Here is a 15,443-nt window from a genome sequence, read left to right as displayed (position 1 = left end):
ACCGTGGGGCCTACCCTGGCTGAGGCTGTTGGGTGCTACCACAATATCAATGTTAAATATAGTCTGCCTTATAAATCAGAAGTCCTCTTTGATTTTGAAAGGAAAAATAAACAAACTCCTGGTTAAAGTCTAACAGCCCTCAGGGTGCGGGACAATGTACAGGATGAAGATGCTAAAAAGAGGCACACTCTGGGCAGGACTGCAGGCTTCAGCTCTCATTTCTCTAACTAATCCTGTACTGGCTATGTGAGTTTCCCGGGCTCTAGATAACTGAACTTTTTTTTTCCCCCATTAACATTTAGGTCCCAGTCCTGCAATGAACACCTATGCAAACACCGTTGACTTCAAAGGGGCTCCACACAGATGCAAGACAGGGAAGTACCCCATGGAACTCACTGCAGGAATGGTGCCTTAGGGCTTGTCTACACAGTGCTTCAGTCTGTACTAGCTGGGTATAAATTCTAGTGCAGTGCTTCTCAAACTAGGGCTGCCGCCGCTTGTTCAGGGAAAGCCCCTGGTGGGCCGGGCCGGTTTGTTTACCTGCTGCGTCCACAGGTTCGGCCGATCGCAGCTCCCGCTGGCTGGGGTTTGCCGTCCCAGGCCAATGGGGGCCGCAGGAAGCGGCGCGGGCTGAGCGACGTGCTGGCCGCCCTTCCTGCAGCCCCCATTGGCCTGGAACGGTGAACCGCGGCTAGTGGGAGCTGCGATCGGCCAGACCTGCGGACGTGGCAGGTAAACAAACTGGCCCGGCAGGAGCTTTACCTGAAAAAGCGGCGGCCCTAGTTTGAGAACTAATTGGCCTGGGTGCACCCTGCTGGCGCACACTAAAAGCTCCCTAGTCTGCGTTAATGTAGTCCCGTTTCAGACACTACTACCTTAATGTGCACTAGACTGTGTCCAGTACCCGCTGTCGTCATGTAATTTTTGCCAATATGCCATTTGCTTTTATCAAAAAGTGAATGCCCTGTCCAACCATTTATTCTGAGTCTCTCCTACAAATTATGGAAGCAGGGTTTTAATTTAAATGAATACATTTATGTAAAATGTAATAAAGCTCTGGCTTCATTTTTTTTTAATGCCTTTACACTATATGGCAGATTACTGGGCTAGCAGCAAGGACTAAATTAGGGAAATACAACCTGCACCCTCAGATGTGTGCTTTAGAGTAGATTCAAACCCTGAGATCTGGATCCAAATGGCCCGCCCACAAAAAAAATCAAAGGGCTTCCACTGAAAAAGGGCTTGTTTGTAATACTCCTTCCTCACTGTCCTATGAGTGCTACCTCGTGCTCTCCAATCCCCATGGCAAACCCTAGCACTCTGTAGCAGTGGGTCCCACAGCTATAGAGCCTTGGATCCAAACTTGGTGGGTCCTGGGCCCTTTCCCAGCCCAGGTCCTGGGTTCATGGATCTTCCCTTCATCCACTCCAGCTTTGGTCAGTTTGTACATAGAAAACAACCAGTGGGTGGGATATGTGCTTATGAAAGGAGTGATTGTATAGTCCCAGCTAGAATTTCCAAGGGCTGATGGCTCCCCATAGTCTCTGTTTGTCCTGGAAGACTTACACTGAAGGTTAGCAGACTTAGACCACATGAGGTTTTGGGGTTTGTCAAGAAGAGAAAAAACAAATGTTCCAGATGTTCAGTGCACGGATTCTTCTTGTCTTTCAGGTAAATGCTGTTGAACTGCCATGGAGATGGGGGGGGGGGGGTGGGCACAGCCCTCACACTTACCTTGCTAGCAATCACCAAATTCACCAGGCCTGTTGCTGACTGAATGAGAGATTCAGCCTCTTTGCTGGTGAGCTCTTTAAGTGATTGTCCATTTAGTGTCAACAATTCATCCCCTGGGCTTAGACGACCATCCCTTTAAAAAAAACCACACACACAGTATTACAGAGCCAAGAACAATACAGCATAATTGAGATTGTTCTTGGTGTCTCGCCCGCAAAGGAGCCACATGAAATCTCTCCTTTCCCCTGCCACCTTGAACACCCTGATGGCTACAATCACAGATGACTCCCTGCTAGCACTCCTTAGTGCACAAGTATCAGAGGAATAGCCGTGTTAGTCTGGATCTGTAAATGCATCATGCCTCCGACAAAGTGGATATTCACCCACGAAAGCTGATGCTCCAATACGTCTGTTAGTCTATAAGGTGCCACAGGACACTTTGCTGCTTAGTGCACAAGACATCCCCAAGACCTCCCTCTTCCCCCACCAGTCTAAGCTGTGCAGAGCACTGCATACTGTGCTCTCTTAAGAGAACTCAGGGCCATAATGCCTTCCAGTACTTCTGCTAGCATGGTGGCCCTTACCAAGGGCTATTAAAAAGAGGACACCATAAATCTTGTACAATGCACAAGCTAGCATCTTTCTAATCAATGATTTAGATAATGCATAGAGAGTGCACTTAAAAAGTTTGCGGACGATACCAAGCTGGGAGGGGTTGCAAGGGCTTTGGAGGATAGGATTACAATTCAAAATGATCTGGACAAACTGGAAAAATGGTCTGAAGTAAATTGGATGAAAGTCAATAAAGACAAATGCAAAGTACTCCATTTAGGAAGGAACAATCAATTGCACACATACAAAATGGGAAATGACTGCCTAGGAAGGAATACTGCAGAAAGGGATCTGGGGGCCATAGTGGATTGCAAGATAAATATGAGGGAAAAGTGTAAATGCTGTTGCAAAACAAGTGAACACTATTCTGTAATGTTGTAAGCAAGACACAAGAAGTAATTTCTCCACTCTACTCAGCATTGTGACCAGTTCTAGGTGCCACATTTCAGGAAAAATGTGGACAAACTGGAAAAAGTCCAGAGGACAGCAACAAAGATGATTTAAAGGTATAGAAAACATGACCTCTGAGGAAAGATTGAAAACATTGGGTTTGTTTAGTCTGGAGAAGAGAAGGCGGGGTCGGGCGGACGATAACAGTTTTCAAGGACATAAAAGGTTGTTACAAGGAGGAGGAAGAGACATTGTTCTTGTTAACCTCTGTGGATAGGACAAGAGACAATGGGCTTAAATTGCAGCAAGGGTGGTTTAGGTTGGACATTAGGAAAAACTGTAACAAAGCACTGGAACAAATTGCCTAGGGAGGTTGTAGAATCTCTGTCATTGGAGGTTTTAAGAAAGGGTAGAGAAACGTCTGTCAGGGATGGTCTAGCTATTACATAGTCCTGCCTTGAGTTCAGGGGATTGGACTAGATGATCTCTCGAGGTCCCTTCCAGTCCTACACCTCTATGATTCTATAATCCTTATTTGCAATTAACATTGAGAAGCGTTAGAGCAGAGCATGGCTGCATCTTTTATTTCTAATATGTGTAACCATTTGCAATGTAAGATGTTTCCTGTGCATCACTGCGTTCCTTTGTATTTAAGATCTTAAAGTGCAGCTAGTGTCCGAAGATGGATCCTGCAAAAAACATCAAGTTAGTCCATAATAATAATTATAAACAAAGTACCTGTGGGCAGCACCCCCATTGATCACCTGGCTGACTGTGAACCCTTTCCCAACAGAAGTGCAGTTGGGGGTTCTCGAGACTCGGATCCCCAGGCCATCATTCCCAGTGGCTATACAAAGCCTCCAGATGCAGCCATCCTGGTTCAGGAAGATGAAGACAAAAACTCTTTATTGCGTCAAAGTAAATATGCAGAGAATATTTAAGTTATTTACAGTTTGATTTTTTTTTTAAAAAAGCATCCATTTTCTTGGTCCTAGATCCAGATTATGTCTAAGCACAAGAAAAGTAGAAGCTGAATGCAGCTCACTTGTGAGTAGATGCTGTTGTGTGAGACAAACATGTCAAGCAATTCTTCTCCATGGGACTGCAATGGCTTCTGATTACCATAGGAAAAGATTATAGTACGATGTGTTTTGCCATGAAGAGGCAAGAGAGCAGTTGACAGATTTTTGACAATAGGGATGTGTGAGTTTTTTGCCAATGCCAACTGGAAGGGAAGGGAGAGACAGAAATAATAAGTTAAATACGCTGGGACACATTTATACTTGAAGTCAGTGGAGTATTTTTCCCTCTGTTTTATTGATACAGTTAAGTGTTTTCTCCTTACTATGTTACAAGTGGTTAATGGTCCTGAAAGAAGTAGCCACCCACCCCGGGGGGAAGAAAAGAAAAAGAATGAGAGATTGAATCCCAGTAATACGTTATAATATTCAACCGCTAGTGGCAGTAGAGTTAAACTGCCATTTTTATTTTGTTAACTTGGATTTATGCACTGCTAAGAAACTCATGCCAATACAAGGCCAAATTTTGCCTATAGAAACATACATGAAAGTCACTCTTGCTTCCAAAAACTGATGTTGGAACATAAGGTCTGGTGAGATTCTTGCACTAGGTTCATGGCCAAATACCTACAGCCTGGTAAAGCTTGTGCAGTTGGCAGTGCCATGGGCTGGGACAACTAAGGATAAAAGTGGTAGTGGCCGTATGGTCTGAGGAGGTGCCCGAACAATGTTTCATTTTATATTCAGAATTCAGGCTTGGATCTTGCAAACCTTTTCTCACAGAAATACTTATTCCCATGAATAGCCTCTTTGAAATTAACAGAACTGCTCACATGAGCAATGATTCTTCGTACAAGTCAGGGCTTACAGCGTTGAGCACTTAAATTTGGAGGATTTTATTTTTTGACACGTTGGGGCAAATTTTCAGCCAGTCTCAAGCTCCACTCTATTCAGAGACACCTCCTCCCATTGAAACCCACATGTGGGTTCCCCAAATTGTGTACAGGTCTTAGATCTCCATCCCGCAAGGAGAACTGCTTGATTCCCAGTTGAGTTAGTGGAGCTCCATGCAGGTGGACTCATGGTTTTCTTTGCAAGATCAGAAGCTTAGATTGTAAATTCTTTGGGGGCCGGAATTAACTCAATATGTGTTGTCCACATATGCAATGGGGACACTATCCTGACTCAGATTTCAAGGCAGGCGCTACTGTTATTTAAATGCCAAATAATAATAATAAGAGGTGGTTTGGATATTTTTCTGGGCACAATCATTTTGTATGCATTAAATTAGTGAGAATGCAAAAATGGAAGCTAGCTCTGTTGTGTGTCTCACAAATACTAGAGAACAGCTATAATTTTTGTTTTAAATCCCCTTTTTTAACCCCATCAGGCTTGGTTAATTTTCAGTTTAGCTCTGTCTGTCAAACACATTAGAAATTAGTTTTTGTTGGAGGGATGTGTAGCAATTCGTATGTGTTTGTCGTCATTTTCAGTTTTGAGTTCCGGATATAGATCATTATATTAATATCCAAGTTATAGCAACATGACATAAAAGCTGACCTTTAAAAAATAAATATTAGACTGGCCAATGTTACAGCAGCCAATTTGTTTGGGCTTTGCTCTTTAATGTCTTATTTCCTGTCTCATTTATTATTTTATATATAAAAATGCTCTGCTAGTGCTTCCAAGAGCAGAGCAGTTATTAGTTCTGCCCCTTTCTTTAATGTGTCCTGTTGGTTTTGTTAGGTGACTCATAGTTCCAGGCCTGGCAAATGTAGAGAACTTGTTAAAATCAAGTTGGCAGGTTTGCTGGGTGGGCAGGGGGTTCCTCCTAGGGCACCAGACCTAGTCGTTACTGGAACGTATGTTTATTGCATATCGGTTGCCAGTGAATAAAAAAAAATCTTTCACTTATAGGCAGCTTTGCCATACAGCGCTTAATGAAGCTGGTGAAACATGTATTTCACATCTGTTCACATTTTATTGACCCCAAGCATGCAAATAAAATGAAGGCCTTTCAATAGTGCACTGTTAGTAAGATTAGATTTAAGCAAAAAGTCTCAGTCTGGAAGAAAAATCTGAATCAAAGGAGTATCGCAAGAACCTTTTGGAAACTTTTGTGTCTAGATTCAGCTGATCTTTCACGCTTTTCATTTTGCAACCAATTTTCTTCATTCTTCTCATGCCAAAGGCCAAATCTCAGGATATTTTTCTCTCTGCCATTTCGGAGATTTCTTTTTCTGTCATTTTCTTATTAGACTTTTCTAGCTGAGAATCCTGTCTTGAAACATCTCCTTCCAGATGCTGTTTTGAAATAAGAGTAACCACGACTTCACTGGAAACACTTTTGTGCACTCCGAATGTAACTCTCAATAGTTAGATTGTTTGAAATGAAATACATGGCTGCACATGGATGGTTCAAGAAAGGTCTGGTAATCACTTAACCAGACATATGATGATAACCTGATTGACTCTGTTTAAAAAACAGTAATAACAATATAACAGTGAGTGCAACTATTAGGCTTCTGTATCCTGCTGAATGCTAAAGAGCTGTGATTTCTGAGTCAATGACCGATTAAGAGAATAGAGCCTTTCTGAATTTTCTTCCAGAGAAATTGTATTGTGTCAGTTTTGAAAAATAGGGCCAGAGGCCTCGCTGGTGTAAATCAGCAGAGCTCCATTGATTTTGATATGTTCAGTTGAGGAACTGGCCCTTTAAAAACTTTTAGACAAAATTCCATTTATTTTCCTAGCATCTGTCTGCAAATTCCCTTTGCAATTAATAAAGGTACCAGCTGGTACCTGTGAAAAATCCATGGGCTAGTGGAACTGTGCCATTGGAGGTGGCCGCCCTACTCCTTCCCTCTCTGTTTTACCACCTTCTTGCCAATTGCCCTCCTTCTCGGTAGTGAGATTATGAGATCAGTGGCACATGAATTAATGGGATGATGCAACAAGTGGGGGATGGGATTCAGGTTCCCACAAAACTCTGGCTATAGCTAGTTGATGGATAGAGAGACAGGTAAACAGATCACGCAGTAAATCGGTCTATTCATCAACTATCCTTAGCCATGTTTTTTTTCTGGGAACCTGCCCCACCTGTTGTATCACCCACTTCCTACATGTCACATCACTCAGCAAGTTTAAGAGAGAACCTGTCTCTGATGTCACAGTCCCATTTCTGGGAAAGGCAGAAGGGAGAGGACGGAAAGAGAGAGAGAGAGAGCACACATGAAGAAAGTGAAGGAATAAATACAGCCTCCCTCCCAACCAACCTTGTCCGGCTGTCATGCCATAACCCTGTTTCTGAGACATCACAGTCTTCTGCCATGGAAATCGTCCCGTCACAAAGAATGGGTCAAATCATCCTCTTCTGGAAAATGGGAAGTTAACAAAAAATATACCAGGATGATGATGATGCAGAAAAAGTGAGTTATTTTTTCTCTCAGGCATGAGAGATCGAGGGCCACATGGAAGAGGCCAGGGGTATGGTTCTGGAACCACATGGAGCTCTATGATCCACTGACAATCCTGACTCCAGTCTTTTGGTGGTTGGGCAGAAAACCTGCCCCTCAACATTGTACGCTGTCCTGGATACCCTCTCTCCCTGAGTAGCCTTATTGCCATGGCTACTGTTACAGTGATTGGGTGTTACATGCCACTGCCCAACATGGGTGAGGGTGAGATGTGCAGGAGAAGCCACATATCATAATGTAGTGCAGCCAGAAGCAGGAATAAACTAGATGGGGATTACTGCTTGAAATTGCTTGCTACAGTGGATGTCCCTGGTCCCACCCATTCCTCCCCATGACTGACTTTGTCTCTGATTTCTCAGTAGCATCAGATATACCCTCCTTCCACAACTTTTGCCTCAGTGTCAGTGCACCAAGTGTCATCAAGAGCAGAGAGGCTATAAAGCAGATCTTCTTATTTACACACCAGCATCCTTACTGTTTGGTGCACACATGAAAAGCCAGGAAGTTACTTTGAGCAGCACATGACAGGCGAATGCATTCAGATTGGAGCATTCTTTCCCAGTGATCATCCTGCTCAGGGTAACTTCTTATAGGCTACCAGCCTTTGGCTTGACATTCCATTTTCTTTGTTATTTTTTTAGCCAAGGTCACAGTAGCTTGAGTCATCTGCCCTTCTGAGTATTGGATGTGTTGAAAGATCATAGCACACCCAGTAGAACTTACTTAACAAAATCCTTAACTTTTGTGACACATAGAAAGAGAATTCCAATGAGTGAGAGAGGCCAAAATAGCCCCTATCACTAGCCCTCCCAAAGCTGCATTTTCAGACAGCTACCGACCAGCACAATAATATTTAATGCTCTTAGGATTCTGTTGTCTGACATCAGAGATTCACCAATGCTAGACTTTAAGGCCAGAAGGGCCTCTTGCGATAGTCTAGTCTGACTTCCTGCATAACACAGGCCATAGGATTTCTCATAGGACCCATCCAGATGAAGATTGAGATGCCTTCCTTTCTTGGTGAATACTGTTAAGAATACTCTGAATACTGCCAGACTATTCTTGCCATGAGAGTCGATCAAAAATAAAAAAGATTATGTAGGCATCTAGAAGATTTGGAAAGCATTTTCATTCCATGGCTTTTCCAAATGGACCAATTTTCATTTTCCAGACAACTTTTTGTATGGATGTATATTTTTATAGTGATATAGGGAAGTTTGTCTCAGACAATATCAAACTCACTTAGAACATAGTTTCATGCCAACTACAGAGTAATCCAGTGATTCTCAAACTTTTGTACTGGTGACCACTTTCACATAGCAAGCCTCTGAGTGCGACCCCCCCCAATAAATTAAAAACACTTTTTTTATATATTTAACACCATTATAAATGCTGGTGGCAAAGCGAGGTTTGGGGTGGAGGCTGACAGCTCGTGACCCCCCAGGTAATAACCTTGCGACCCCCATTTTGAGAACCCTTGGAGTAATCAGTGAGGGACCTTTGTTTCACCCCAAGTCCATCTACCTATTGGGAACATAGAATTGCATACACCCCAGTTTAATCACTGAGCATGCATTCTGAAATCATTAACACTTTATTTGCTGGGTTAAAATAATCCCCAAAATGCATACTGGGGACTAACCGTGCTTTGAATGTTCCTCCTTGAAAGCAAAGGCAAATGATTTAGAACCATAATGTAATCAGAATGTCAGAGAACCTTTCCATGATCTTTTCAGTTTGAATTTACTTCAAAGTATTTGTTTATTTTCATAAGCAGAATAAGTGTCCCATAGCGAGACCGTTACACAAGTTACAGTTCCCGGGATTCATTTGAAACTCAGCCACCTGGTATCAGTTATCAGAATTGTCACAGTAGACCCAAAATGTTGTGACTTTGCCTAGAAATCAGTTATGAAGCAAACCTAATACACAGCACTCTCTGCTACTTTATAATAATACACATGTCAGCATGGTGAAGACTGTATGCAACCTCACACGATTGTTGCTTTAATGGTACAAATCACTAAGGTGGAACTGGGAGAATCTACACTGGCACAAGTCACTTGTTATACTAGCACCAGTGTCTGCCCCAGGACTGCACTGGTGTGGCTACATCAGTATAGCCACACTGGAACAAAAAAAAGTCTTTAGTTGCATTGTGCTCAATTTCTGTTTGTTAAATAAGAGCAAAGTAGTAGTAGTATTCTCCTTAAACTCTGAGGATAGGTCAAGAAGCAATGGGCTTAAATTGCAGCAAGGGCACTTTAGGTTGGTCATTAGGCAAAACTTCCTGTCAGGGTGGTTAAGCACTGGAATAAATTGCCTAGGGAGGCTGTAGAATCTCCATCATTAGAGATTTTAAAGAAAATGTTAGACAAACACCTGTAAGGATGGTTTAGATAATACATAGGGCTGGTCTTCACTACAAGGAGATGGATGCTGCTGCAATCGATGCAGCAGGGATCAATTTAGTGGGTCAAGTGAAGACCCGCTAAATTGACCGCAGAGCGCTCTCTGGTCAACCCCGGTACTCCAGTTCTTCAAGAAGACTAAGGGAAGTCGACTGGAGAGCGCCTCCCATCGAAGCAGTGCAATGAAGACACCGGGGTAAGTTGACCTAAGCTACGTCAACTCCAGCTAAATTATTCACGTAGCTGGAGTAGTGTAACTTAGGTCGACTTACCCCAGTAGTGAAGACAAGCCCTTAGTCCTACCATGAGTACAGGGGACTGGACTGGATGACCTCTCAAGGTCCCTTCCAGTCCTATGATTCTATGATTATGGTGCAAGTCACATACAATTCTCAGGGTCTTTGTAAGCTGTCAGTGTGGCCCTCCAGACCACAACAAACAAAACAAGCCACGTCTTCCAGAGATCAGAAGTGTTGCCTTAGTTTCCACACTTCCATCTATTCACAGCTGCTCTGTTTTGACAAGCGATAAAGACCCTTGTAGTACTTCTATTATTCTTGTTACGATCACTGGTTATCAAAATTATTTCTATGTAATATGTAAATGATAGCTGTAATCAGATCATGGCACTTCCCATGATATGTATTGTGTTGATACATAGAACTTGCCAAGTATTTGCAACAAGAGTACCTGAAACTGGTTGCCTGAAGTAAAGTGATGCTGGAAACACTGTGTAATTTAATCACAGTATGAACACTAGTGAATCGTACACAATTAACAGGGTAAGGCTCAGACAGGAGCATGAATTCATCCACTGTTGAGCGTGGAAGGAACTGCTTTTTGAGAGTTCAGTGCTCTGGATTTCCATCTACATCTGGTGCATCCGTACGCAATGAACAATAAATCATTTAATATTATTTTAACAACTTCTCCTCTCCAGCGAACACCCTCAGTAGGTCTTTGTGGAGGGTGTTCGCACCTTCAGTATCATGGGCAGTGGGCATAGGGCTGAAGGTATTGCCAGGCAAAAAAACTGATGGACTAACGCAATAGTCTGGCACAGCTGTGTGCCCCAGTAATGTCACAGAAAAATGGATTCTGATTCTCTGAAATGAGAATGGGCCGTGCATTGACCAGTGAATTTCTGCAGCTGATTATAGAGAGGAATAGAGAGCCTGACACACTGGGACCTGAAGAAAATCACCAACTCTTCTGGATGTTTGAGGAGAGAGGTTTTAAGAGAGGGCCAAGGGCTCTCTAATACATGCTGCATGAAGGAGCCGGTTATGACAGACCTGTGTGACATAGAGGGGATGTACCAATCACTTCATTGCATATTGCAGAGCCTCAGCAAGATGACACAGAAGGGAGATCAAAGTATATGATGCCAGCATCTCTGCACTCATAGGAGGAGAAATGAAGACTTGATGGCATCACCATGATTCCACCCTGTATACAGAAGGTTAACAAGTGCCACTACAGAACACTTACATTGTTAAAGATGAATTAATGTGTAACTGTTCTCCAGCGGCAGTAGCTAACCTGACTACTGTAAATTCAAGGCACCTGGATTCTCTGACTTAACTATCTTTGGTAAAACGGTGAGCAGTCATATGCTGCTGAACCTGGTAGCAGTTATTGGAACTCGGAGTGCTTTGGGTTTGTGGATGGACAAGCTGCAACCTCTGACAAGCACATGTGGTGGGAGGGATAGCTCAGTGGTTTGAGCATTGGCCTGCTAAACCCAGGGTTGTGAGTTCAATCCTCAAGGGGGCCATTTAGGGATCGGGGGCAAAAAATCAGTACTTGGTCCTACTAGTGAAAGCAGGGGGCTGGATGCGATGACCTTTCAAGGTCCCTTCCAGTTCTAGGAGATAAGTATGTCTCCTATTATTATTAGAATGTACTGTGCAAGGAAGATAGAGAGGAATCCTTTGGCTGGCAGAGGCCAGCAGCCTCCTTTCATTTGCAGAGTGAGATCACCAGCCAGAATGTGGAAGTTTCCATGCTGGAGGAAGGGTGTGGTTTTGCAGAGCTCCATTGTGATTGTGTGTCTTTTGGGGCTGACTCAATTTAAGTCATTTTTTTTTCTTTCCGTTGAAATGCAGTAGAAGGCAGGGGGGAGGGCCTCCATTTTGAGACTGAAATGTTGTGCACTATATTCTCCTGATTCCCTTTTTGTCAAGTTTGGGCTATGTGCTGTGATTATTAGAGAGAAGCTCAAGTGGCATGATGTAGATTTGGATTCAGAGTTTGAACACCATAAATATTAGTTAATATTTGGATATGAAGTTTTGATTTGAGCCCATCGCTAAAGAAGATATGCAAAAATGAATGGAAGGAATATTTAATACGAAGGAATCAGTTCCCTCATACAGGACAATATTTGCATTGCTAATATGAATATGATGTAATAGGTATTAGGATACCATGGAGGTCACCAGCTATAAATTACCTAGGTATTGTGATGGGGCAAGGCCAGATGGCTACAGTAAAGTAATGAGGAACAGGTATGTTAGCCCCAGGCTAAACAAATCCCTGGTACCATGGTAACCAAATGGCAGTTGCTCCAGGTTAATCAAGACACCCGGGGCCAATTAAGATCCTTCTAGAAGGCAGTGGAGATAGCTACATTGATTGGGACACCTGAAGCCAATCAAGGGCTGGCTGGAACTAGTTAAAAGACTCCCAGTTAATCAGTGAGGTGCACATGTGAGGAGCTGGGAGCAAGAGGTGCAAGGAACTGAGAATGAGACTGAGCACAGCAACAATATACAACACTTTAGGACAGAAAGTGATGAAATATGCAGCATCCAACTGAAATTGTAGAGGGAATTTATTATAGGTGTCCAGAATGTAATCACTCAATTTGAAAAATGGCCAGAATGGTGGGGTTACTACATTTCCTCTTCATAAAAGCAGCATCAGTTTTTTAATGACCAGAGGTACTTAGGGTCTCACTTTTATATCTATTAAGAAGGTGACAACTCTAGCAACATAGTCTCTAGCACTCTTCAAACTCAGACAGATCATTTGCCTACTGGATCATCTGAGTTTCCTATAGTGCTAACCCAGCTGCACCTCACTTAGCTTGTAATATCTGACAAGATCACTGTTTAAAAATGGTCTGTACTGTATTGACAGCTTTCTATTATGACAGCTGATCTGCTGCATTCCCGATAGAGTGCACCTGCTGTGCTGCTGAATGCACTGAGTAGGGTTTAACATTCCACTGACTTCAATGGCATGTCAGTCAGCAGAGTGCAGTGGAGAGACCCTGTAGCCCAAGAGGGAGTGTAATACATTTTGTATGCTATTTATGTGGAGTTGGAACACTGCTGCCTCATGATCTCTGAGAATCAGTGGGGTGTCTTCTGTGCCCTGAGATTCATGAAACCATTGTAACATGAAATAAAAAAAGAGTCAGTGAAATGCCTACCTGGATGAAGAACTTTCTTCTCATATTCTTGCAGCTCTCACTTGCATCATCTTTGGACTGGATCACGTTGGTGATCACAAGAGGATAAGGAGTGCTGTTATCCGGTTCTGAAGTGCACAGCACTTGTAGTCCAGGACAACTGTCAATTTCCTCTTGATCCCAATTGGTAGAAATCTCAATGGGATCAGGGCATTTCTCATCTGGACTCGACCCATCATCAGTATTCTTGGCATTACAGAGTATAAGTGATCTTGAAATGGAGCGAAACTTTTTTGATTTCCTACTCCCAACGCTGCTCTGTCGATCCATCTTCAGTGAGCTCGTGATGCTGCCCTTTTTCCTCTCGTGTTCCCATTTATGTGGCATGACAGCGCCAATAACTTTCTCTAGTCCTCAGCAGCTAAATATCTTCCTGGAAGAGAAATATAAAAAGTGAGTTATAATTTGCCTCGTCCTATTTCCCCTCCCAATAACCTACACTACTGAAAAGTTGTGATGAACAAACTGAGTCAACAGAGTCTTTCAGTCTGCTAACAACCATGTGATGCCTTATGACTTGCAGCGTTTATTTCTGAGAAGTGCTGTACTAAATTCTCCTTCACCTTTTCATTCTCTTCCCATGCTCTCCAAGCACAGAGGAGTGCTTTTAACAAATGTTTTTGAGGCTTCCCTTGTGTTGCTTCTTCCTGGTTTCTGCTGAATTTGCAGGATGAAATCCCAAATTGAAAAGAAGATACACAAAAGCACTATTCTATCCTTCAAATTCACATAGAAGGAGAGGCTCTGCTTGGAGCCTGATTTATGAAAGCATTGTAATTCAAATAGGATTAATCAAATTGTTAAGGTTAAATTCTCTGCCTGGCACATCTGACTTGTAAGTGGTTTAGCTAAAGTAGATCTTGGCCATGAATAAGGAAGGAATGTCAGGCTGGAGTGAAACACATACCTTTGGACAGCTAAGCCCACTTAAAAAACTGTGTTTAATTGCAAAAGAGAGATCCATTGAAGCCATTTAGATGTGAATACCTGATTAAGGATTGAACCTCAGAAAAGAATACAACTCCAGCGTATTAATGCAAAAATAACTCATTAAAGGAATTATTTTTTCCACTGTATGTTTCCGCGTACCAAATCAAAATAAAACAGAGCAGAAATGCCACAGAGTAGCAATATGACATAAAAATTGGTACTTTATAAAATGAATATTAAGTAAAGGAATAAGCATATTAGAAAAATTAAGAAAAACTAGTCAAATGTTCAGCATAACCATTTTCCATCATAAAATGCAAGTTAGTTGAAATTGAAATGGTTTTCAGGAGCATATTGATTTTTGATGGGTGAAAGTTTAAATGAATCATTCTGACGTTCTCATTTCATTTTGATAACATTGAAACATTTTGTTTTAACTTTATCATCTCAAGTAATTTCATTTATACTTTTATAGTATATCACAGTATTAATTTGAATAGTATATTTTAAATTATATATTTATTGTTATATATTATTATGTTTTGACATTATCTAAATGAAATGTGTTTACCCTACTGAAACTAAATGATTTTACATTATTGAAATAAAATGTTGCTGATCCTAAATTTTTTGGCATTTCCCATTTCACAGAAAATTTTGACTTTTCATTCCAATTCTGAATGAAAACAAATTTTGAAATGTAGGAATTTCCTACAGAACAGAAATTCTGTTTTCTGGCCAGCTCTAGTAAGAAAGTTATGCAATTATACAGGGTTTATTCCTCCTGTTTTTATCTTCCTCTTGATCTGTTTATTAAAATGCACAGGTCCGGGAAAGTTATGGAATGTAGCTTACGTTAAATTGAAAAGCATATTTAAAATAAATCTTTTCAAGTCTGTAGCTTTGACCCATGCAATTTACACAATATGCTTTAAACTGGGATTTCTTTCTCTCTCTTTTAGTGACTCTAGTGCTGGTTAAAGTTGTAAAACTGGCTGGAATATCTGGTTAGGGCCAGAACAGGTACACCCTGACCAGGAAGAAAAGTGATGAGAGAATGGTTCAATCTCTGTTCCATTCAGTCCTTAGTATCTCTGAGAGTGCTAGCAAAGGTGCCAGGTAATGCTAATTATGATGTGATGAGTTGAGGATTTTGTTGGACATTTTTAAAAATAATGAAATGTTCTTATGAATGTTTAATAGCACAAAGATCACGGACAGTGCAATAAAGCACAGAAAATGTATGCACAGGGAGATGATACTGTGGGAACGCTTCTCAGAGGGCTCAGCTTCATTGTTTACAAGCACAAATTGCACTTGAAAAAAAGGTGCAAAATTTGCACCTATGTCTTTTGTGTCAGCAAATGAATTATGGGTGTAAGTCATAAGTTGC

The 15,443-nt window shown here is 41.8% G+C and overlaps 1 protein-coding gene across 1 annotated transcript in view; it reads right to left on the bottom strand.

Moving 5' to 3' along the window:
* IL16 (interleukin 16) overlaps positions 1–13,447 on the bottom strand; it is a 46,879-nt gene extending 33,432 nt beyond the window's left edge. Inside the window, exons 1-3 of the mRNA XM_044981150.1 lie at positions 13,082–13,447; positions 3,475–3,611; positions 1,735–1,867 (exon numbers count right to left, since the gene is read on the bottom strand). Of these exons, the coding sequence (XP_044837085.1) occupies positions 1,735–1,867; positions 3,475–3,611; positions 13,082–13,447 (636 nt within the window). The remainder of the gene's footprint in view (positions 1–1,734; positions 1,868–3,474; positions 3,612–13,081) is intronic.
* Between the last annotated feature and the right edge of the window lie 1,996 nt (positions 13,448–15,443).

The sequence above is a fragment of the Mauremys mutica genome, chromosome 11, assembly GCF_020497125.1.
Source record: "Mauremys mutica isolate MM-2020 ecotype Southern chromosome 11, ASM2049712v1, whole genome shotgun sequence".
NCBI lineage: Eukaryota > Metazoa > Chordata > Testudines > Geoemydidae > Mauremys > Mauremys mutica.
The sequence above is the reverse complement of the archived record's forward strand: the minus strand, read 5'-3'. Positions and strand labels throughout refer to the sequence as shown.